This window comes from Borostomias antarcticus (assembly GCF_949987555.1).
Source record: "Borostomias antarcticus genome assembly, contig: scaffold_62, whole genome shotgun sequence".
Lineage (NCBI taxonomy): Eukaryota > Metazoa > Chordata > Actinopteri > Stomiiformes > Stomiidae > Borostomias > Borostomias antarcticus.
The window spans coordinates 687,427-712,500 of NW_028176112.1; the positions used below are offsets into that span (position 1 = coordinate 687,427).

At 45.4% G+C, this 25,074-nt stretch overlaps 2 protein-coding genes across 3 annotated transcripts in view; both read right to left on the reverse strand.

The window, feature by feature from the left end:
- Positions 1-933: 933 nt before the first annotated feature.
- LOC311328801 (B-cadherin-like) lies at positions 934-19,470 on the reverse strand. Its single transcript, XM_084462709.1, has 16 exons — positions 19,381-19,470; positions 17,690-17,801; positions 11,790-12,049; positions 10,363-10,503; positions 10,071-10,226; positions 8,640-8,784; positions 8,378-8,550; positions 8,066-8,194; positions 7,659-7,844; positions 5,803-6,047; positions 4,610-4,752; positions 3,850-4,074; positions 3,466-3,684; positions 3,148-3,278; positions 1,605-1,748; positions 934-1,479 (listed from the first exon to the last, which is right to left on the reverse strand). The coding sequence occupies exons 1-16, from the start codon at positions 19,429-19,431 to the stop codon at positions 1,264-1,266; spliced, it is 2,676 nt and encodes an 891-aa protein (XP_084318835.1). The 5' UTR covers positions 19,432-19,470; the 3' UTR covers positions 934-1,263.
- Positions 19,471-23,670: 4,200 nt separating this feature from the next.
- LOC311328802 (stimulated by retinoic acid gene 6 protein-like) overlaps positions 23,671-25,074 on the reverse strand; it is a 13,385-nt gene continuing 11,981 nt past the window's right edge. The window contains exons 17-18 of one of the 2 annotated variants that reach the window (XM_084462710.1): positions 24,374-24,526; positions 23,671-24,268 (exon numbers count right to left, since the gene is read on the reverse strand). In XM_084462710.1, coding sequence (XP_084318836.1) covers positions 23,982-24,268; positions 24,374-24,526 — 440 coding nt within the window. In that variant the 3' untranslated portion in view covers positions 23,671-23,981. The remainder of the gene's footprint in view (positions 24,269-24,373; positions 24,527-25,074) is intronic. The other variant, XM_084462711.1, reaches the window with a different exon arrangement.

The window sequence follows — 25,074 nt, forward strand, 5'->3', positions numbered from 1 at the left end:
CATCGTGATACAGTATAAACTACAGTAGCGCCGTGTGGGCTACATAAGTCCCATAAAAAACGTCTGCATTCAAAACAATTTATTCACAAAATATCTGAAGGGCGTTCCTTCTGCACTACCAATCCAGATTTTTTTGGTGGTGGAAGGCATAGGCTACATAAATGTTTTACTTTTAACCATTTTACTAAGCCTAGGCTGCACTAACCTACAACCCAAAGCTAGTGCAAAAATAAAATGGCATGGAATCCCCCCATACTTGTCCAACTGTTAAAAGGTATGCATATCTTAAGCTGTTTTCAGGAGAGTTTACACTGCTATTATGTCCAGTTCCTTCTCCATATGTGTGCTATTCAGAGGCATTCAGGCTCTAGAGCTCTCAGGCCACTGGCAGCACAATGAGGAACAGCTCTATAGAGGCTCAGACTGGGGGGGGGGGGGGGGCAGGAGCTTGGGGGGGGGGGGGGGCACTAGGGGAGTCAGATGGAGCAGTAAAGGGGAGGGAGCACAGTTGCTGGAGGGAGCAGGGCAGCACAAGGGATGGATGAATCAGGCCTAATTAATGAAGGCCGACTTGGGCGGTGAATCTGTGAACAGACTAAGCTCAGCCTCTCCCACCTAAAGGTAGAATGGTTAACTGTACTTTATAGTAAATCACCCAATGCCATCTAGTGTCCAAATAGGGAACTACGTCAGGCAGTGCCTCCCAGTATACCCAAGGCTATATTAGGGTTAGGGTGGCCAACCCTACTCCTGGAGAGCAGACCCCCCCCTGCAGGTTCACGCCATCCGTGACCCCCTGGTTAGTGTTGGAGTGAAAACCTGTAGGACCGTAGGAGGTTTAGGCACCACCATGTTGAGATGTGAGATACGCCCAGCCCCGTTGATCCCAATAAAAATGACAGGTTAGATTAATACATTTTAATCAAACGTCCATCATTGTACAATGTATATATATTTGTATAAAAACTCAACATAACTGCCTGCTTAACATGCAACATAACATATCATCAACATAACTGCCTGCTTCTTCAGAAGTGCAGGGACAAACGAGGCATGTTCAGGCAGGGTTAAAAGTCTAACACCCACAAAAAAACCTGTAGTGATAACAAAAAAAAATCTGAAAAAATTCAGTCTGAAGACTCGGACACAGGAAGTGATGTAGAGGAGAAGCAGGAAGAGAGTATGAATGTGTGTTTATAGCAGGTGGAGTCCTGTCTATGGCAGACAGAGTGTGTGTATGTGTGTGTGTGTATTAGCAATAGTCTAGAGCATTTCCTCCTCGCCTCCCCCGTACATGTCGGCCAGCTTCTTGAAGCGAGGGCCCCAGTCCAGCAACACGTCGTAGTCCTGGTCGTCTCCCGAGGAGGAGGAGTTGAGAGAGGAGAGAGAGCCCGCCTCCGAGCCTCCACCCTCGTAGTCAAACACCAGCAGGGAGTCGTAGGGCGGAGCAGTGGGGTCGTTGTCCGCTGCCTTCAGGTTCTGGTGGACAGAGAGAGAAGTTTAGTTTGATACCATTTTGTTCAGACACAACAGCCAATATGGCTCTAAGCAGCTGGAGGACTACACAACAGCAGACACGCCCAGGGTTCAGAAGAGGGACTCACGTCATCGATGAAGCAGCCGATGTCCTCTGGGTTGGCAGGCCGGGGCCGGTACTGGGGGGCAGGCATGAAGGTGGGCACCACGTCATTCCGGAAGACGTCAGGGCGGTTATCCAAGCCACGGTGGAGTACGCTCAGATCATAGTCCTGCCAGCAGAGAGCCAGGTTCAAGGTACACGTTTATAGGTGTGTGTGTGTGTGTGTGTGTGTGTGTGTGTACACCAGGGGGATATTCCAGAAAGTGGGTTCAATAAAGAGTCTAACCCTGAAGTCTGATTTAATTTACGAAAACTGAAGTTTTCGGTTACAGAAAAGTGGATTCCATCAACTCTGAAGCATAATCAACTCTGAAGCACAATCAACTCTGAAGCCACCACCAAGCCATCATCAGTAGAGCTCCTATAGTCACCATGGCAACCGATGATAAACTCTTGGGCTTTCCATTCCAGAAAGAGAGCTATTAAGTCAGTTACCACGGTCTCATCAAGCAAATGGCACTTGGTGCGGCAGATTACAAAGGCATATTCATTGGAACAATATAAAAATACTAATTGTAGGCCATTTGTCTTTGAAGTAAATAAATAAGACCAAATTAAATGTGAATGATTTGTTTTATTTGACTGGAGGGGGCGGTAGCATCAAAGGCTAAAAGTGATTCTGCAGAATGTTGTTCAGATAAATCCTAAAACTTCCCTGCATAGTATTTTGTTTTACTTTTGTAGTCATTTAGGCTACCTTTTGTAGCCTACTTTTATTTCTATCTTAATTAACCTACAGTTAGTGTAATTTTGTCTAATTGTCTTTTTCCAATTGTCTTTTATGTAGCCAAGTACTTTGTACTGCATTATTATTATTATTACTACATTAGTAAGAGTGTGATGAAAATAATGATTAACTGGAATGATGGCACATCTAATTGGGGTCTCAAAATCCTCTCCCGAGTAGGATATGTAAATTAATTTGGCCTCAACATCGATTGGGTAAATGAGGAAATGTGCGACAGCAGCTTCAAACTCAAAGCAAGATTATATTAGAATCAAATTTATTACCATGCACAGTACAACTGTAGGCTGCCAGACACCGCTGAGACGACAACGGGATGCAGTACTATAGCGATTTTTTGTCATAACGATCCAATGACAATGCTTACTATCTACAATAGACTAAAATATTCCAACGGATTTAACAATTTTTGCATATTTATTTCCATTTCCTCATTTACCAAATAAATTTGCTTCTTTCCCATGTTTTTAATAATAATAAATAAAACCTGCTCGCGAGCAGGTTAGGTTCATAGAGCTAGTGACCATGGAAACTGACCCAGAGTTCAAGTAAACTCTTCCTGAAACCGATTCTAGTTTCCCGTCTCTCGAGTTTGAGTTACCTCTCTTTCTGGAAAACCCAGAGTTTCCCTCATCTCAGGGTTGGCAAACTCAGAATTTTCACAAATCCCACTTTCTGGACTACCCCCCAGATCGTCCTCTCCCCCTCCCTCCAGATGGTAGTACTACATGTTGTACTCAGGGTAGAGAGTGTGAGCACATACCTGGTCGTCCTCTCCACCCCCTTCTTCATCGTAGTAGTAAATGTTGTCTCTGACGTTGTCATCCTGCAGCAGAGGCTCCTTCTTCTCTCCTCGCCTCCTCCTCATGAACATGAGCAGAATCAGCCCCAGCACTGAGGACACACATGGTTAACACACAGTTAACACAGTTAACACACAGTTAACACACAGTTACAGTTAACACACAGCTCTATATTAAACTATATAATAAGCGTCTCAAAGAGGAGCAGGATGGCTCACACACAACCATCTTAACACAAGGTAACACATGCAGCACACTACTAAAAGTAGTTGACTCACGCAGCAGCAGCAATATGGCCCCCAGAATGCCCAGGACGCCGGGCAGTGCCACTAAGGCCTCCCTGATAAGCTGGCACTCGAAGTTCCCGCCGGTGCAGTCACACACGTGGGCCTGCAGCGTGCTGTCCTGCTCCAAACCCTGGTTGTCCGACACCCTCAGCACCACGGTGTAGTATCCCTGCTCCAGAGCACTGTTAAGGGTCAGGATGATGCCCGTCTCTGAAAAACACACACAGTACTGTTTACATACCAGACCAGCTAAATGGATGGGGATTTGTTGTTATTCTCCCACCACATGACTAGAACAACCTCGAAGTTCCAGGCCCAGTTGTAGGCAGGCTCGCGCATGCCTGTGTTGTGTGTAACCTCTCCCCAAGTACGTACTGCTTTCATTCATGCGGGCGGTCCAGTTGGTCTTGGACATCCCCTCCAGGCTGACGGTGTAGGGAGTGGTGAAGCCCGGCCCATCCTTGTCTGTGACGGTCAGATGCTGGGGCGTTGGCTCCTTGTTGCAGACGTCGATGGTGCGCTCCTGGATAATGGGGGCGTTGTCATTCACGTCCTCCAGCTGGATCAGCAGAGTGCCCGTTCCTGTGGCTGGAATCTCATCTGGGGGGTGAACGGATGAATTCATGAATAGATGGATGAATGAGTGAGAGTAAAATAATGGAAACTTGATAAGATTTCTAATCAATTAACAGGTGAAAAGTAATGACTCCATAGTAATGACTCGATCAATTTGGGACAGATCTGAAGTAGTACAGAAGCTAGGGCTGTCAACGTTAATGCGTTAACACTCACGATTAATCTGGAGACTAACGCATAAAAAAAAAAAAAAATTACCAAATTTAAACCCCACTTCCTCCCATAATTCCAAACGTGAGTGTTCACCTGGCTGAATTACTTAAAGTCATGTGAAACACGGATAAATTATCTGCGCGTTTCAAATACCTTTCACTTAAGATAAAAATTTAAAAAAACTTCCACATGTAAGTATATATAAAACTGAAAGTTGTGTGCACACAGAGTAGTGCAGCAACATTTCCAATGCGTTTCTGGGTGTTAGATTAGACTAGAGCATTGTCTGTCTGTACGTCAGCTTAGCAGTGTCTGGACTCGTGCCCAGGACAGACAGCAGACCTACCGTTATCAATGGCGGCGATGAGAGCGATGTATTTTCCGTTGGTCACAAAGTGAGACTCTCGGTCCATGGGGCTCTTCACCGTGATCATGCCCGTCTCCTTTTTGACATTCAACCAGCCAGCCGGGTCATTCTGGATCTTGTACCTGGGAGAGTGTGTGTGTGGGGGGGGGGGGGGGGGGGAAGTTAGACCAGGGGGGAAACAGGGAATAGCCCCACATCAAACCTAACGCATTCTTGCCTCATCCTTGTCACCTTCATCGGATGACACTCCCATATTGGGGTGTGTAGAGGGCGACCGGGAGGAGTACAGGGGCCTGGTTGACCGCTTTGTCCAGTGGTGCAGGGAAAACTACCTGCAGCTGAATGTGGCCAAGGCAAAGGAGCTAGTGGTAGACTTCAGCACGAAGAAGGGAGTGATGTGGAGATTGTCAAGTCCTACAAGTACCTAGGCGTCCATCTGGATGACAAACTGGAATTGTCCACCAACACCGAGGGTATCTATAAGCTGTGACGATTGAATTTCTCTTAATAAGATTGTCACCAACCCGCCCACCTACCTACCTACGTCTATGTGTCCATCTATCCTCTTAGATGATTCTAGAACTATTACAACCAGGATGATTCTAATGTTAGAGCTGTTTGAAAGCCAAGTCATCATGAGTCCATGTCCAGTAAGATTTGCGACTCAACAGTGCAACATTACCGCCTTGGAATACCCTTAATCTGCCATCAGTTAGTCAACTTCTAACACTGCCTTTATTTATTGTCTGTTCAGAGCAGACGCCCCTGGGGATTCCGCATCCATGGATTCATAAAAAAGGAATGAGTCCCACTTGTTGACATTCTTCTCATTTGACAGTTTGTACTGTACGTACCGACTTATTCTTGGTTAAGATGCACATTCTTCTAAATTTCAAATGTGCCTGATTCTACACAATCACAAGGTATGTATGTTTGTCTTTCGTCTAGGGTGTTAGGTGTTTGTGTGTATGTCTGTCTTCAGTCTAGAGTGTTAAGTGTGTGTGTGTGTCTTCAGTCTAGGGTGTATGTCTATATTCCATCTAGTGTGTTAGGTGTGTGTGTGTGTGTGTGACAGTCTTCCGTCTAGCGTGTTAGGTATGTGTGTATGTCCATCTTCCGTCTAAGGTGTTAGGTGTGTGTGTGTGTGTGTGTGTGTGTATCTTCAGTCTTACGTGATGGTCTGCTTGCGTGCCGTGTCGGGGTCTGTGGCGGTGTAAAGCACCAGTTCGTTGTTCACCGCCAGGTCCTCCTTCTTCACTATCAGCCTCTCCACAGGGTTGAAGACCGGCGCCTCGTTCACGTCCTGCACGGTTACTATCACGGTTGCTGTGGAGGTGGGCATCCGCGTGGCGTACGGGACCTCGTTGACCACATTCACCAACAGGGTGTATTTAGGGTTTTTCTCAAAGTCCAATGCCTGTAAGAAGAGACAAAAATCTGTTCAAACAAACCAGGCTGATGTGTGAGAGTTGTGTATGTACTGTAGTTTGTGAGAATGTACTGTAGTTTGTGTGGTGAGGAGTGTGTACAGTAGAGAGTGTGTGAGTTCGGGGGAGAGCCTGGTTTCTATCCACTGTTCAGTGCTTGGTTTCCTGTCTATCTCGCCAGTCTTTACTCGTTCCATTTCAGCTCAGTGTAGAAAAATGCACCGATAAACGCCTTACTGTGCGCGTCTAAAACGACACTTGACACCATGTATCCGTGACATGCCCACCCCGAGACAACACTAGTCGTTTCGGGGGCCCTCCGCCCCCCTTGAAAAGAATCGTAGGGGAAACGCAGTCTATTCCAGAAGAAGTTCTTGCCGCATCGCATTCGCATCATGGGTTTATGGGTGGGACAGTTTTCGGACAAGGGGATCCAGATCCGCTCAGACTGGAAACCACAACGGCAAAGTGAATAGGTATTTGAACAGAATAATCATCTGGCTTTACATTGCCGCTGTGGTTGACAAGTTTAATGGTATTTAGCGTTTAGATTAGGGCTGTCAATTTCATGCGTTAATTATATTCATTAAGGAAACATTAACGCGTTCATAAAAATTAAGTCATATTTATCGCATTCATCGATTTCATCCACATTTCGTGGCACAGTTGCCGCATGATTGCCTGATTTAACATTGAAGCGACAAACTTAATTTGGACCTGAATGACTCCGTACGCTACGGCGTATGTCACACCTAAAAATCTTTGCCTTGAAATAAACTTGGAGGCGGATAATCAGACTTTGCTTTGCCCTCTAAACGGAAAGTTTACTTAAAAAAAAAAAAACTCAGATCGGACAGTTAATAAGAGTTCACTGAGAATAGGCTCAGAATGAACAAGTCTACCTTGAAAAATGTACGAACTCCATCGCAAAGTGGATTGCGGTGGACTGGAGGCCAATTTCAACTGTAGAAGACAAGGGCTTAATGGAGGCGTTTCAAATTGCTTCATCTGATGCAGCTTACAAGCCGCCTTGTAATAGCATTGCTCTGCACAATCACAAAGCCACAATAATGTAATTGGATTGAAATATCTTCATTTGGGAGCTTTTGCCAGCAACAAATGGATGCGCGATCAATTTGCGATTAACTAATTACAGATCTTGTAATTATTTTTTTTATTTTTTCTTCCAATGATTATATCCATGTATACATATATCTATGTATTTTACTCCATCCAACTTCCATTCTGCAGTGGTAGCGCAAGTTAGCTAACGTTAGCCAACTACCCTAGCGTAATGCTAGACCATCTGCTAGCTACTGTAGGTCTAAGTCACCTTTCCTAAAATAATGTGCCTGTCATTTTGGCTATTCAGTGTATGATTGTGCTCAGAAATGCAGCTTCTTGAATTGGGTACATGCTAGCTACATCAGTATAGTAGCCTAGCAGTTGCCTTCTAGCTGGGAGAAACTGTCGTTACATACCCATCTTAGTTGATTAATATTAAGTGATAAGCTAGTTAGCCAATGCTAGAGAATTACTTTTTTGTGAGCTGTGTGGAGTGGAGTGTAGAGAGTGTGCGAGCTGAATCAAGTGTAGGCTACCTTGGCTGTGGTGATGATCCCCTCCTGCTTGTTGGCTCCGGTGGTGACGCTGAATAGTCCGTCAGGGTCTCCCTCCACGATGCTGAACACCGCCGCCCATGCAGAGGAGTGGGGCTCGTCACCGTCAGTTACCTGCATTTTCGCCACCAGAGCATCCACCTGGTTCTCTGGCACCGTCGCAGTGTACTGGGGGGAGGAGAGAGGGGAGAGGAGCAGGGGGAAGAGGAGAGGGAGAAAGGATAGAGGAGAGGAGAGAAGGAGAAAGAAGAGAGGAGGGGAGGGAGAAGAGGGGGTTTATATAGGAACCATTTAACTGGACAGTAAAACTTCAACATCCAAGTTTGTTGACCAATATCATCCCTCTCTGGTCACCCAAGCCCACAGCTCAATCTCTCCGGTACACTTACAGACTTCTGCACGAACTCCGGTGCTTTGTCGTTGCTATCGCTGACCGTGATGATGACCTTCCCTCGGGTCGTCAGCCCTCTTCCCTCCATATCGGCCGCCTGGATCTCCAGCGTGTACTTGGGAAAGTTCTGGAAGACAGAAGAGGTGTGGTGTCAGAGAAGGTCACAGTGATACATGGAGAAGCTACAGGGAGGACAGTTCCAGGTTCTGGGCCCTCTTGAGCACCTGTGTTCTGGTTCTGGGCTTAACCCATGTTTCTGTAACTGTGGTTGTTCTTGTGTCGTTAGCTCAGTGTCCAGACCAGCACCCACCTCTCTATCCAGGTTGGCAGCGTTGACTCTGATGCCTCCGCTCACAGGGTTGATGGTGAACATGTTGGGGCTGGGCAGTTTGGGCTCCTGGCTCACGATTTCATAGCGGACGTCTGAGTTGGCACTGCCCGGCTCGTCTGCATCCATGGCAACCACCTTCATAATCTCAAAACCTGTAGGGTGGTGGGGGGATTATATTTACATTTGTCTCCTAGCCTGGCAATCTACCTTCAGCTACTGTACACAGATGGTGTGTGTTCACCTATAGGAGACGCCTCTGGAACGGTCCCTAGGAATGGGTCCATTGTGAAGACCGGTCTGTTGTCGTTCATGTCAATGACGTTGATGATGACGTCCATGGGTTTCTCAGAGATGCCCTGACCCTCAGCCACAGCATGGACTGTTAACTGCAAACGCACACACACACGCGCGCACGCACACACACACACTTAGCTAAACTACAAATTCATTTTCAGGTTAACTCAAGTTTTAAAAAATTAGTCCAGTGTTAAACTAGAAGGGCACAGAGAGCGCAGAGCTCCGCCCCCTGATGCACATCGTCAGCATGTAGAGACATTAAAGTACCGACGTCAAAAAATGATACTGGTGATGGTGCATCACCAGATACCTGTATGACAGGACGAACGGCAGTAATCAGTAGCCTGGAAGCCAGGCTCATTGCGGAAAAATAAAAAAGTGTTTACGATAAGAAAAAAAGTACAACAGGAGTCGGCTAGAATGAAGCAATGAGTGGTAACGAATAAACAGCCGTAAGTGCAGTTCTTTCAGAAATAGACTCAATAATAACAATTAAAGAACAAGAGTATGCACTAGCAGTTTCTCAACTAGTTTCTCAGCAGAAAAGACGTTTTCGCCATCCTTCTGACTGGATTTGGCAAAAGTTTGTGAAAACGCCTTTTTTCACATGGAGTCTGGCTTCCAGGCTAGTAATCTAGTGCTAGCTAACTCAAAGCAGACAGCTGACATTAGCCATCCTAAAATTATTTTGGTCCTACTATCTGCAAAATAGCCATCTAGCTGAATCAATCCTTCCCACAGAATGCCATCAGTAGCTAATGTTAACTAGCTAACAGTGTATCCTAGCCATGGATGTATTAAACATTGCGTACTCTTATGTGCAGTTCTGTTCTGTCAACGTTAACAAAAGTGAAAAAGAATTAGTAGAACTGCCCCCTTCTTCGGATCCACTCCAAAATGTAATGGGTTCTAAGTTGGCCCATGCTACACCCCTCCATCGAGTTTCATGAAAATCTGTGTGGTAGTTTTTGCCTAACAGACAGGCAGAACCACGGCAGCGAAAACATAACCCCTGAGGGTGGAGATAATTAGTGGTTGCTTTTTAGCTCTTTTGAGTTGTACAGGACATAGAGGCGGTGGGAAAAATCTATTCATATAAAAATCTTAAATCTATTCTGTGCGATTATCAATAGATTCACAAATTCCGCTTGTTTTCTTTCATAAATTTATTTTCGGATTTTGTCGTGTTTTCACAATTTTGTGCTTGGGATGTATTTAATGTGTTACTGCAGTCAAATTGTATAAATTGAAAATTGAAATTGAAAATCCTATCATAATCTAATCAAAATCGTCTTGTAATGGAATTGTGACCCTAACAGGACATGCCATATCTATGAAGTGAACCAGTAAGATGTCTCCTCCCCAGGTTTCCTACCTTGTACTTGTCCTGCTTCTCTCTGTCCAGGGGCTGCGTCACGTACAGCACGCCAGAGTTCCTATCAATTATGAACAGTCCCTCAGGAGGCTGGTCTGCTCCTGGGCCTACGATGCTGTAGTGGACCGTCACTTTCTTATCGTTGCTTGATCGAATCTGCACACACATGCACGCACACACACGCACACGCGCAGACACACACACAGACACACACACACACACGTCAGTCACAGAATGGCCTACACGTATGAGAATGCAGGGGCCCCAACTTCCTGAGTCTGCTCCATCTTACCTGCACCATATGCTCGGGGAAGGGTCCTCTACTGTTCTCAGGGAAATTGATGGGAGGGATGACCCAGGCCCTTTTCCTCCTCTTCAGGCCTGCAGAGGCCTTGGGGAAGAGCAGCACAGGCACTGCTGGACTCTCTGGAGACTGGGGAGACAGACAGGTATGACATCATCTACCAGCTACATCAGCTGAGAGAAAATAGCTAGCCTACATCAGACAGACAACCTCAAAAGCCAACAAGGCTTTCTTCTGTTGCTCTGCGTTGTGTATTTTTGTAAGCCTTGATAAGAGTTGCAGCACCGTCTAATTATGAACCACGATGTTGATAGCCTTCTTGTTGTGATAGTCATTGATGAAATCACCCAACACAGGATTGGAAGCGGCGACAGATGACAGATTTATTGGACAAGGATACAATCACATGGAACACTGGGATGTTTCCTTAGTCTCTCTCTCTCCCTGCTTCACTGGGATGTTTCCTTAGTCTCTCTCTCTCCCTGCTTCACTGGGATGTTTCCTTAGTCTCTCTCTCTCCCTGCTTCACTGGGATGTTTCCCTAGTCTCTCTCTCTCCCTGCTTCACTGGGATGTTTCCTTAGTCTCTCTCTCTCCCTGCTTCTCTGCTGGCTGCGGCGCCAAGTCAAGGCCTTAGATTCCCCGCATGATGTTATCAGCGTGCCTGCCTGCGAATCTGTCCGGCCGAGTGCCTACCGTTTCCAAATCAAAGTCTCAAGGTTTGGTTGAGACGTTAAATAGTGCTCTCTCTGGCCACCCCCCACGCCTAGGCCTGCCCGTTTAGGGCCTAGTGAAGCTAGATTGGTGGAGGAGTGACCATACAGATGTGTCGCCTGTCACCCTAACATGATGTCTTAATCACCATTGGTTGTCAGTCTAGGTTGTGTCTGTTTATAGTGTCCCATAGAGATGTGTCATCAATACCCCAGAGGAGAGGCCCCCTCCTGTGGCCTAAGTGTGACCTCTTGACACCCACTACCCCAAACGGCCACAGCAGCATCAGCTGTCTCCCTCACTCTATCGACTACACAGTGTCCACGTGAAAACAAACGCATTAAATCAAATACATAGCAGTAAGACTCCGTAGATGTTATAGACATTTCTTCCTAGATTCTTCAGCCTGGGAGAACAACCAGCAACATCAGACAGAGAACCTGATCTCTTTCTCTCAGAGGCACCAAGGTAGAAAACACATTATACATGAACACATACTATACATGACAACGCCATCAGAAATGTCTCACTTCACTGCAAAAACAAAACACTCCCATTACAATTCACCAGGAGAACTGTCATTTCTCACACCTCCATCAGGGGGTGGTGTTTGGCCAGTAGAGAGAGAGAGAGAGAGAGAGAGAGAGAGAGAGAGAGAGAGAGAGAGAGAGTGAGTGTGTGTTAGAATGAGCCTTGTCCTACCTGTGTGTGAGTGACAGAATCCACCTCATTGGGCTGGTGACCCTGGGCTGGTGACCCATGGAGGCTGTTATGCACCTGCACCCTCACAAGGACAGTCCTCTTCCTCCCCTGGGAGTCCCAGGCGTGGACAGAGAAGTCCTTGTGTCCAGAGTGGAGCGTCACCACCCTCTTCAGCTTCAGGGTGCCGTCTGGCTCCACCCTGAAGCGTGTGTCATCCGTGTCAAACAGGAACCTGGTCCGGCCCGAGCAGTCAAACCCCACTGGAACACAGACAACGGGTTGGAGATAAACAAGACTTCACACCAAGGAAATACTTCAATAGAAACATCTTTTTAAGATAAATATTTTAGCCTGGTCAACCAGTTAGATCTCACTAGTTCACATTCTGTTTTACTTCAAGGATCAGTTTGGCATCCCATTTATTCACCAGTATGTGGCCCTAGAGTTTTTTTTAATTAACAAATCAATCAGCATCTTCTTACAAACTATGGGGTCCAGGGCAAACATGATTGACAAACCATGGCGAGCAGACATATGGATGTTTGTTTTGACTGATCCAATCATCTGATTTAAAGTTGAATAAAGTCCCTAGGCTCAAATAGTTGCAATCAATGAGAGGCCAGGAATAAGTTAAACGAAATGTGAGCACAGTGGTCAGTCTGGTTTATTAGGCTGCAAATCATTGTCATGTATAAGTAAAACAAGAGTAGTCATTCCAAAACTAGGTAAAAAAATAAATAAAAATAGGTTAGCTACTTCCATAGAGACAGAACAGAGCACATGGCTGCCTCCCCTGTAGGAATAGAGGAGAAATGTGTCTAACAGTCTCTGATACAAAAGCCAAAAGGACATGCACATCCAAGTCTTTTTTTTTTTAAACACATTTAAGTGTTCATTAAAAAGAAAATTGAAAACTCTGCATAGTGTCTACTAGTCTCAGAGCCAGGGCCCTACAGAGCCTCCGCCATTTAACAGGGCAGGTAAACAGGAAGTATAAGGTGTAGTATGCAGTGATTTCCTGTTAGACTTTTTTGATATGTTGGTAGATATTTTGAAAAAAATCTACCAACAAAATCCCTGCCACTCCCTTCAGGCCTCCCTCCAAAACCACTCCTCCAAACTGGAGGAAAACAAGTGACGCTAGGCAGGTACAGTAGTTAGGTTCACACGTCAGTAAGCCATCCAATCGTTTCAAGTTGGCAACTCAAAATGATTGGATGCACTTATTACAGTGCTGCGACTTCCAAATTATAGGCTTGTTTCATTTTAGTGTCAGAGCACTTTATTTATTGATTGCTGTTGGGATGGAATGTTAATGAGAATTGCAAAAAATATAACAAAAAGCCAAATCGCATACTGTGCCTTAAAATAATGTATGGATAGATGGACTAGAGAGCTTTTCTACACAACTGGCAACATCAAATCTCTCTATGTTTATCCCAACAGGATTGGTCTGACAGAGCATCCCAGTCTGCAGTCCTGAGGTTGTAGACTACAAGCATGCTAGGGACAGGCCAGACAGACTGCAGGCCAGGTAGAGACAGGCCAGACAGACTGCAGACCAGGTAGAGACAGGCTAGCTAGACTGCAGGCCAGGTAGAGAAAGGCTAGCTAGACTGCAGACCAGGTAGAGACAGGCTAGCTAGACTGCAGGCCAGGTAGAGACAGGCTAGCTAGACTGCAGACCAGGTAGAGACAGGCTAGCTAGACTGCAGACCAGGTAGAGACAGGCTAGCTAGACTGCAGGCCAGGTAGAGAAAGGCTAGCTAGACTGCAGGCCAGGTAGAGACAGGCTAGCTAGACTGCAGACCAGGTAGAGACAGGCTAGCTAGACTGCAGGCCAGGTAGAGAAAGGCTAGCTAGACTGCAGGCCAGGTAGAGACAGGCTAGCTAGACTGCAGACCAGGTAGAGACAGGCTAGCTAGACTGCAGGCCAGCTAGACAGGCTAGCTAGTAGCTAGACTGCAGACCAGGCAGAGACGAGAGGTAGAGGCCTATGATAGCCTCCTTGGTAGAGACAGGCCAGGGAGACTACAGACCAGGAAGAGGCAGGCTCGGGTGTCAGGTTACACCCGCCCCCTCCTCCCAGGCAGCCAGCAGAGCAGAGCTACCTGCCTCTATACACAGACTCGAAGTCTCAGGCATCCAGGTGTCACACATGGTTTTGCTGCCTCCCTTGGGCCTCAGACCACAGGCTCACAAAATACCCCAGTGCTTTCCTTTCAGAGGGGTATTCCAGGAAGCGGGTTTAAATAAACCTAGCTTAAACCTTGAAGCCTGAGTTCAATTAACCAGAAAATTGATCTCAAGCTTTTCCGGTTCCACATCAGCTGATACAGGTTTCCGTTATCAAGTTACCGAAAGTCCGGTTCATCATGTCGCTAGCCATGCGCCTCCACGTTCCTTTTAAAAAGACTGATATCGAACCTTGAACACGTGAATCTACAACCAATTATGAAGTGAGAAAGAGAAAAAAAAAATCTAATATGGAGCATAAAGCCATTTTAGAATCAAATGTAGACAAAAAACACATTTTAACCCTAAAATTAAACCCTTGGTTTGTTACGTTGCTGAGATACGGTTCTAGTAGATTAGTAGCCTAGGAAATGAGACACTGCAGAAATTGTTGCAATAGAAATGGATGCGCCTTCCTCAAAAAATAGACTTTATTGTGGTGCTAAACCAAAATTGTGAACATCAAAAAGGACATCAAAGATGCATGGTAGCACTCACCAATAAAAGATAAGACCTAATTAGAGTGGCCAGCAACAAGCCCTATTGCTGAGCCTGCATACAGTATGGTAACATCAGAGATTAAGCAACATAAGGTTTTGTGCATTTAGAGGAAACATTTCAAGCTATAGTCATCATTTAAACCAGCTGGAGCCATTGTATTCAATGTATAGATCCAAAACATTTCTCTCAGAGAGAGCAGTTTTGTAATGTTTCCACCTCTGGATGGGGTGGTCACATGCTCTGGCGAAGCGTAAAGATGCTGGAGAGCCATGGTTGCCTTCATGATAATGTTTTGCCATTGCATGTCCTTTTTGACACTGCAGAAATTGTTTGTGTAGATATTCATTGAATTGCAGTAACGGGTTATTTTGTGAATGGATTACATCATTCTTTCAGTGCGTGCTGTAATTCTTTCTCCAAGATCTACCAGGTTTGGAAGGGGCAGGCCATGACTGACAAGAATCTGACTGGTTGTAATTCTGACCTTATCCTTAGGTCTGGTTGAGCTAAAACTAACGTGGTACGGAGCAGGTTAGCCGTGCAAGCTCTGTTGCTGGTTTGGTTTCTGAGCTGGCTCAGATATCAAGCAGAGAGGGAGAGATTAGTGTTATTATGACTAGATGTCTGTACAGGGTGAACTGCAAGATTAACAGTCCTCAAGGCTGCCTGAAGACAAGACAAACTTGAAAACGAAAATTCTGACAAGTTCCCCCTCAACAATGACACCTGCTCCAGGGAGAAGTGAAACCAAACTAGAATAGCCGCCACGCAGCCCATCAGGCAGACAGGCCTCAACCCCACCAGCGGGCCTAATGGGAAAGCACCAAACTCCCTGCATCATGAGACACAGCTGCATGAAGGAGTGGTTGATCAGATGGTTCAACTTCTGGGAAGCATAAGGAGGGTTGGGCTGCCATGTTTGATGAGCAACAATACCTGATCTGGTGCAGTCATGCTGTGTCAGCTTGAAACACACTCTTGATCAACACTAGGCCTACTGTACGCAGCATTTTCCTATGAACTTCACCTGAAAACCTCACCTTCACCATCAGAAAACACAGCTGCGGTTTCAAAACAACCTGCAGCAGATCAAGGGTGTATTCCAGAAAGCGGGTTCCACAAAATCTAGAGTCTAACCCTGAAGTCTGACTTAATTTACCCTGAGATTGGAAACTCTTGAGTTTTCGGTTCAAGAAAAGTGGATCCCGGCTGATTCAAGTCAGCTCAATCAACTCTCAACAGGTACAGCTTGAGTGAAGCGCATGCATGAGGACTATAACAAACCATCATCAGTAGAGCTCCGGCTATTTTGTTTTACTTATTGTAGGCATATTCATTCATAGGCTACCTTTTGGAGCCTCCTTAGGTGTAGCCCAATTTTGGTAAAATTGTATAGCCTAATCTTGTCTATTTGTCTTTATATGTAAGCACATTGTTTGAAAGTTGCTAGCCTACATCCTAAATTACAAAAAAGGTAGGCCTAATGTTCGATTAGATGAACTGGGAATGATGGCACATCTAATTGAGGTCTCAAAATCACCTCCCGAGTAGCCTAAGCTAAGCAAATTAATTCAGCCTGAACTTTGATCAGGTAGGCTAAATGAGGAAACGTGCGACTCAGCACGATATTAGATTGGAATCACATGTATTGCCATTGCAGAGTCTGAGTAGGACTAGCCTGGGACAACTAATGCAGTTATGAGATGTGGTAGTATAGAGATTTGGGGGAAATGCGTGTCATAACGATCCAATGACAAACCTTTGCATCTGCATTAATCTAAGATATTCCAACAGATTGACCAATTTTTACATGCTTATATTCTTTCCCATGTTTTTTCCCTGCTTTTTCCCATGTTGCATATCACCACTGGTTTGTTACATAAAACCTGTCAGCAAACAGGTTAGGTTCACAGAGTGAGTTAACATGGTAACCGACCCACACTTTGTTAACCATTTCTGGAACTGGTTTGAGTTGCCTTTCTTTCTGGAACAGAAAATGGTAAATGGACTGCACTTATATAGCGCTTTTATCCAAAGCGCTTTACAATGGCCTCTCATTCACCCATTCACACACACATTCACACACCAATGGTGGCAGCTGCCATGCAAGGCGCTAGCCTGCTCATTGGGAGCAATTTGGGGTTCAGTGTCTTCCCCAAGGACACTTCGACATATGGACAGGAGGAGAAGGGATTCGAACCACCAACCCTACGATCATCGGACGACCCACTCTACCACTGAGCCACAGCCACCCAGAGTTTCCCTCATTTTAGGGCTAGCAAACTCAGAATTTTCACTAAACCCGCTTTTTGGAATACTCCACAGGAATATTAGTGAGAAAGAAAAAAACAGTATTACTGCTTAACAAGTCAAGTGATTTTAGTTGTGATTCTACAGGTTCAAAGGGTGACCATAAGTCATTCCAGCAGTGCTTCCAAGAGGCAGATCAGTCCCTATCCTGGTCAGATCGCAGGGCCTGCACCAACACGCCCTGTAGACTCACTCAGCCCGTCTGTCTCACTGCTGATGATCACAAAAACTAGTGAATGTCACAATATTCAACCATACTGTTGCAAAATACTTTATCAGGTCAGATCCAATACTTTTATCTGAGGTAGGGTCATTACTGATGATTCAGAACTAGCCACATAAGGAAGGGTCATAATGATAATTAATATAAAAACTATTCTGAGTACATAATCCTGAGGCCATCCATAGTGCAGAGTCCTGGGATTAGCCAGCCTACCTAGCTCCTGGACAGATCCAGATCAAGGCTCCTCTTATGTTGGTGTCTAATGGGGCATTCTACATGGTCTCCTGGCCAGCTGCACTGCTACAAAGAGTCTCCAGCCTTATCAGAGGGAGGTTAGTTACAGGAGGGCTCTGGGACAGGAGGCACCCATTCACCAGAGGATGATGGAACACTTTGCACAGTGACCAAACACACAGGACTGGTTGTGCTTCATAAAGCGTAGTGGAACATCTCACAGGTTCACAGTACCGGTTTACTCATACATTTTACTGTAAAATCTCTCCAGAAGACATGTTTGCTATACATTGTAAGGAAATGTGGAAGGACGATGGTCCTTTTTCACAGCATTTTAGAATTAAAGAGATAACGATCAGGTGTTAGACATTGTTAATAACAGACAGCAGGCCCTTACCTTTGCCCAGCACCTGTCCCATGTGGAGCCGCATTCTCTCTACTTTGAAAATCAACAGGTCTGCCTCGAAACCAGGACATGTTGGCTCCTCCAATGACCCTGGAGCGAGAGTCTAACAGACAAGAACATACAAAAAGTTAAGACAAAAATGATTAAATATTCTGTTATTTATGATTAGGTAACACTATTGCGGAAAAAACAAAAGGGCAATTACTGTAATTAAATCAAAAAGACCCCAAAAAGTCGATTGAGATTCAACTTTATCACCAGCAGGAAATACCCTTTTAACAAATAGATTACCGATACTGACCTAAAGGGTTTAAAGTCGCATTACCAAATTCATTGAGTAGCTACCACCTAAAAACGGATCGGGTTGGTCAATCAGTGATATCAATCCTCCATTATCTCTTGTTCCCCAACACTTAAGCTGTGTTCGGAATCGCTCCCTCGTTCCCTCACTCCCTATTCCCTATATGGGGTTCACCATTTAGTGAACTACCTAGGGAACGGAGAAAATGTAGGGTACATGCACTGTTCCCTGCCAATCAAGGTGAATTGTGGGTAATAAATAGTGGACTATATAGGGAACGAAAATTCCGTGGAGAATTCGGACACTACAAACAAAATGGCTGACGCCCTATATAGTGCACTATATAGTGAATAGGGAGCGATTCCGAACACAGCTTTACTGTGAGCTTGATGACTAGCCTACACACCCAGGCTGTGTTCGGAATCGCTCCCTCGTTCCCTCACTCCCTATTCCCTATATAGGGTTCACTATGTAGTGAACTACCTAGGGAATGGTTTAAGGAGTATTCGGACACTACACCGAACGTCACAAAAATGCGTCGGTCATTCGTGTGATGCAGGCGGATGCGCCCTCGTGTAAACAAACAAGTCTAACAGGGAGCATTCACGCTGCAGGTTGAGATGTACTCACTCAGGTAGTATCGGATTTGCTTTTGTGTGTTCATTTTGAATGTTAAATCCCAAATAAAGTGTTGAAATTTAAATTCTAATCATGTGCATGTGTGGTTTTTCTACTTTGGTCCTGTCTGTTAATTGCAAGATGTAACGTTGGCTATAGCCGCGCTACCTAGCTAGCTATGAAGCGCACGATCAAGTTACATGTTTACGATTTAGCTCCGCAAGCTAGAGTTCCTTCAGTTTATACACGAAAGTTGCCGCCGCCATCCTCCGTTCACAGCCCTCTTCGCGAGACAACTCAACTGCATTGCATTGTGGTATACCGGAGAAAATGTAGGGTACATGCACTGTACCCTGGAAATCAAGGTGACTTGTGGGTAATAAATAGTGGACTATATAGGGAACGAAAATTCCGTGGAGAATTCGGACACTACAAACAAAATGGCTGACGCCCTATATAGTGCACTATATAGTGAATAGGGAGCGATTCCGAACACAGCCCCAGTGTCCTTCCGGTTCTGAGGTATGTGGGTTTTTTCATAAAATCCATCAATGTGTTTGATAACCAATCAAACTGAACACCAACATATAAGCAATTCTTTGATTTAAATGAACCTAGAGTATAGGACCCAAATTAATCACTTCGACAAAAACAGTTCACATAGGCTATTATTTGACCTGAAACTAAGCAGCTCGAACGGGGAGGGAAATGAAAATCGCAGGTAACAGAGCGTTTGCTCTCACGAAAGTCATACAAGTCTTACCTGGAGAAAAATGATTAATACTCCTAACTTCATGAACCCAACGGTCCCCATCTGATATATTCCTCGCGGTAAGTCAGTCGTAGCAAAGGTTTTACGCGAATAAAAGTATCCCTCAATAGTCGTTCGTTTCGGTCGGATCCAATGTCTCCAAAAGCGGTCTTTCGGTAACTGCAACTAAATTAACGAAATAGGCTTCAGCAGGCAGGTAGCCCGTGACGTGTGCGAGCTGTAAGGTGGCCTCGCCCATCCGCTGTCTCCAAGTATGGTCATGCAGCTCCCGCACCTAGACACACAGGTAACACACGAGGGCTATTTAGTCATCATCGATACAGTTCAGAAATTGACAGAAACCAACGGGCTCCAATCGAGAGTAAAGTTTGGATGAACATAACAGGCGAGAGTTCAGGATCCAAACAGTTTATAGATTATATTCAAATGGCTTACCAATAAGTTAAACATAATAGATACAGATATTACTTTCTTGTGATAAAACCTAGACATACCATGAACCAAAGTGACGTGGTATTCCTCAGGATCACATTTCCTCGGTGTGTCTGAAAGACAAAGCACTCCTGCTAATACAGAGTAGGCTACAAGCCATCAACTACCACTCCACTGGCCTCAAAGGACCCATTCAGATGACTTTGCTACATGATCATAGAACTCTGCTCTACATAGCCACAGCCTGATGACCAAGTCAGCGGTTCACTGGAAATAGGAATTTGCATCACTTCTCTTTGGCTAAACTCTAGCCTAATCATTTCTGTATTTACAGTTGTTTTTATGTTTAGCCTAAGTGATAGGTGTTGATAATAAGAATTGAGTTGAAATGCAGGCTATCCACCTTAAGTTTTATTGATCAGAGTAAGGAGTCCCATTCATTTCATTTGAATGTAGCTTGAACCATGTGACAGAAGTTGGACAAAGATCGGGCCTGTTATTGGCTTTGAATGGTTGGAATGAAGCCTTTTTTTCTTTTTTTTCTTTTTTACAACAGAAAACACATCACAGAAATATACAAAAACAAAAAACACGCCTACAACACAAAACACACCACACAAAAATAACACACACACTGTACGTAAGTAGACCATTATGAATAACGATAGAGATAGGTTTCATTTGCGGTGGTAATGCCTATCAATAAATAATGTATCAGGAAGAGAGAAACACAGGAACAGAAAGACAAACAAAACAGAGAGAGGTCGATGAGGGAAGTGGTGAGACAGAAGCTGAATCCCAAATCGCGCACTTAGGCGAAAGTGCAGAGCACTCGCGGCCTTGTGGCCTTACATGCGCGTTCCCGCTAAGTCCACAAGGGCTCAGGGTAGTTCCAAAACGGAATCGCTAGGTCCACAAGTGCGCCACGCCGCCATTTTGCGCACTTTAACCGCACTTACCGAAAGTCCGCAATTTCACGGACTTAGGAGCAGAAAATACCCACAGCCCACCGCGTCTCATGTGACACAGTGCTTGAGTGCATCCGAGTCATGATCCCAGTGCATCACACATAAATGATGACATTTGCAGATAACACAACATTTATCTTGAAATCCACATGCTGCAAACATATCCCACCCAACCTAATTTTTTAATTATTATTAAATTAAAACAGACGTCAATCGGTCAATTTGCAGAGCTGAAGGGAGCGTCAGAGCAGCCTCTGCGTCGGAGGAACGCGGCAGCCAATGAAAACGAAGTGGGAGGGGCATTGAGCGAAACTGGGAGTGCTGTCCCATTTAATTCACGGCCCTGCACCCTCTGGCCCTTACAGCTGACGTCAATTAAGTGCTCAGGCCTCAGGCCACAAGTGCGAGGGGCCGCAAGTGCGGTTTGCGCACTCAGATTGGGATTCAGCTAGAGAGGCACAGACTGGGGGCATAGAAAGAGGGAGTGTCTCAATCGCCCCAGGCCTCACATGCACACCATGCATGAACAAGCTGTATGACTGAACTGAACCACTACCAGAGGGGTTGGTTTGATTTAGGCTAGTTAGGGATAAAGTGCATAGAGGGTTACAAAAGTAAGGCCAGGACAAGTATAGCAAGTTAACTAGTTATTCTGTCATCTCCATCCAGTCTCAATGTCGGTGACTTAATTTTACAGGGAGTAACGTTATTGTGGATTATGAGTTTAAAAGGTCACAGATTGCATAGTGCTTGAATGCTGACTCAAGAATGAGTCATTCTGAGAAAGCATTAGCATCTGCCAGCTATAGGGAAACTGTATGTTAGACCTGCAAACAGAAGTAGATGCCTTGTAAATTCATTAGATCCAACCACGTTGTTTGTTGTTTGTAGACGTTACGTTACACAACGAGAATGGAAACAATGATAAATGCACAACTAATAAGTTTGGTTGGCAGGATAGCTAGCCAGCTAACTAGCCCTCGCGGTTAGTGGTTGATAGCTACTGCTAACCGTTAGTTGACCCATCTCTGCTGTCTTTCCCAGGTTCTCATGAACACACACGACAGGTCCAGGTTCTCATGAACACACACGACAGGTCCAGGTTCTCATGAACACACACGACAGGTCCAGGTTCTCATGAACACACACGACAGGTCCAGGTTCTCATGAACACACACGACAGGTCCAGGTTCTCGCGATGCATCAGCTAGACTCGCCGCACGTGCCATTCCTCCATGGTAGCGTTTTTAGGCCAACTAACTTGCTAAGGTGTGAAATGATTAAAATTGTGCGAAATAATTAAAATATCGTTTAAGTGTTATAGAAATTAGCTAAAGAAAATTCAAATAGGCCTATTTTGTCTGTCGTACACCTTAAATATTACACAACGCTATTCGCTAATGGTCTAGATAGCTAACGGCTAGTGTTAATCAGCACACTAGCTAGCCAAACACGGCTTCTCAAATTGGCAACTACAATAGCTAAACGTTAGCCATAATCAGACGCATAACGCATGCATTGACCAGCTTTTCAGAGCTGCCTAAAGCTGTAACCCAGTATAAAATAGCATTTGAACAGTAAACATGGCTGTAAAACGTACCTGTGTGCTTTCTGAATGAGTAGCTAAAATGTGTCGTCGAGGTGGCAGGTCAGGAGGTCCAGGCGCGCAGATTGGCTGGGGCAAGGGGGGGCACTGCCCCCCCTGGTGGCCAGATGCGCAAACTGTCACTGAACGGCTCCTGCTTGCGTGAGAATTGATTGTGCTGATTCCTCATCCAGTTATGGGTGGATGGAAAACTTTCAACTGAATGTTCACATTGTTCTGATAATTTCGGCTATAGCAACATAAGAGTGGCAGCTCTGACAGCCCAAACATGAGCTAATCCCATAGCTGTAGGCCTACCATTGCTAGCCATGAACGAACTGTTGGATACTGCATATCTGTGCAACGTATCCATTGTCCAGTTGTCAAATCGATTATGTACGCACTATTATTCTTTTGGTGATTATTCTTTGATATAAATGCAGATAGGCTACATGTGAAGAGGCAATTGCTGGATTCTAATACGCTGTTTATAATGACACATCCCGACATTGAAGCATGAAAGGCGTAGCATACATTCCGTTTTAGTTTTTGGAAGAATTTATTGGAAAATATTGTTTGAAGTAGGCCTAGGCTATATTGAAACGAATTCCAAATTTTTGTGCTAATGGACGCGCAGCGGAGGCGCAGTTGAACGAAACTTGGATATTGGAAATAATAAGCACTATGTTTTTAAATGTTGTGGGTCAATCATGCAGCTGTAACAGAATATGCGCATTCCAATGTCCGTGCAGGGCTCGTATTTATACCACTATAATCCCTATTTGATGGGGGAGGGGGGGGGGGCTGGGACTGACTGCCCCCCCTGATCAAAAAGTCAAACTGCGCGTATGAGGAGGTCACGTGCGAAAGCCCGGCAGCACGCGCCGTTCACCGTTCAATTTCAAGCGTCACGCCCTTCACTCACATTATACAAATCAAATCAAACTTTATTTGTATAGCGCATTTTATACACAGAGGCAACGGAATGCGCTTTACAGAGCAATGGGGGGTGGGCATCACCCGGGGCCCCATACAGTAATATGGCTATTTTAGACTCTCTTTAGAGGTGCACAAGCACATCTAATTGACCAACACCCATACAAAAAAAAAAAAAACATTAATAATAATATTTTCTGAAATAATTTAAGCATCTAACGTTAGATTTTGTGAACAGTGGACAATTACAGGTTCAAAAGGCTTTATTTAAACTGTTTTAATACCCCTCCTTCCAAGTTTGGCTTTTATGGCCAAAATGTTTCTCCTGGAATTGTGTGCATGTGTCATACTCATTAGGGGCTGAGCCCCTCTAAAGGTCTAATCCTAGAATCGCCCCACATTCAACAAACGTATAGCTACTATTTGTGAGATGTGATAGTGTGGTATGGATCAGTCATGCAAGAAGAAAACATGTTGTCATACAGGGATGGCATTCTTTACTGAAAAAGTTTAATTTCATTCATGAAAATGTACAGTAAAAAAGTACAAATGACCTTAGTTCAGGGGTCAGATTGGGCCACTTGCCCACATCTGACGGTCACACTGTCACACCACCAGCATAATAACATACAGCACAGGTTGATTGAGATTGGCCTGATGGTATGAAGAAGCTAGCAGTCCTCTTCTGGCGTAGTGGCTGTGGCCGTCCCCTCCGGAGGGGTGGGTGGTGGCTGTGGAGCTCCAGGGCTGATCTGGGAGGCCAGTACCCAGGACCGGACCACTGTCTCCTGGTCCAGCCGGTGGTCTGGGGGGGAGGGGGAGGAGGAGGAGCAGGAGGGGGTCTGGCCCTTCCTGAGGAGGATCAGTCGCGGGTTCCTCAAGAGGGTGTAGAGGAGCAGCCAACGCTGCCTGGCCCGACCACCCTCCACCGTTTCTGGAACACAAGCAGGAGATGATTCTAGAACACACATACCAGAGAGATTCTAGAACGCGCCAGAAAGAGATTCTAGAACGAACACAGGAGAGATTCCAGAACAAGGTGAGGGTTGGTGGCAGTACTGACGAGGTGACGGGTTGCTGAACTGGGAGTATGTCCTCTGCGCTGCTGTCCCTCTCTGGTGCTCCATGGACTTGGACACCAGGTGGCAGAAACACAGCATCACTGGGTTGTTGTGGTAGTGGTCCGCAAATATCATCCCGATCCAGGTGCTGTAGCCTGAGATAGTCAACAGTTAAAGGGCAATGCTCGTTTTTGACAACCTGGACCTTATTTACGACATATTATAAGAAGTTTGACTCACCGAGATCACTTTTGTGTAGTTCGGAGGCCTGTAGAAGAAATTTAAAATCCAGCGCGAGCCAGTATATCCATGTAATGACGGTGATCGGGGCACCGAGAATGCAGTTTCTCAAAATCTATTTTCGGCCGCTAAACGGTTGTTTTCATCAATCAGATTGGATTAATCGACAGTTGAGATTCCTCAACGCGAGGCATTGTTGTGGTTTTCAAATACGGGGTCTTTAGCCTCTGTAATATGATCTTTACACGCCTTTCCCCACTTGCTCCAGCACGCATGCGCACAGGCCAGCGCGCAGACTGACTATTCTCCGGCTCACATTCTCTGCGCTACGATCGTTGTTGGTGCCGAGAATATTGTCGTCGTCATTCGTCAGCAACAATCCGATCGTAGCGCAGAGAATGTGAGCCGGAGAATAGCCAGTCTGCGCGCTGGCCTGTGCGCATGCGTGCTGGAGCAAGTGGGG

Excerpts from the sequence above, each read along its gene's own strand:
- LOC311328801 (XM_084462709.1), bottom strand. The coding sequence starts at position 19,431 with ATGGGGACCGTTGGGTTCATGAAGTTAGGAGTATTAATCATTTTTCTC. Across the intron at positions 12,050-17,689 it reads GGGACAGGTGCTGGGCAAAG|TGGGGTTTGACTGCTCGGGC; the intron begins GTAAGGGCCTGC and ends TCTGTGTTCCAG. Across the intron at positions 4,753-5,802 it reads GCACGCAAGCAGACCATCAC|GTACAAGATCCAGAATGACC; the intron begins GTAAGACTGAAG and ends ACACTCTCCCAG.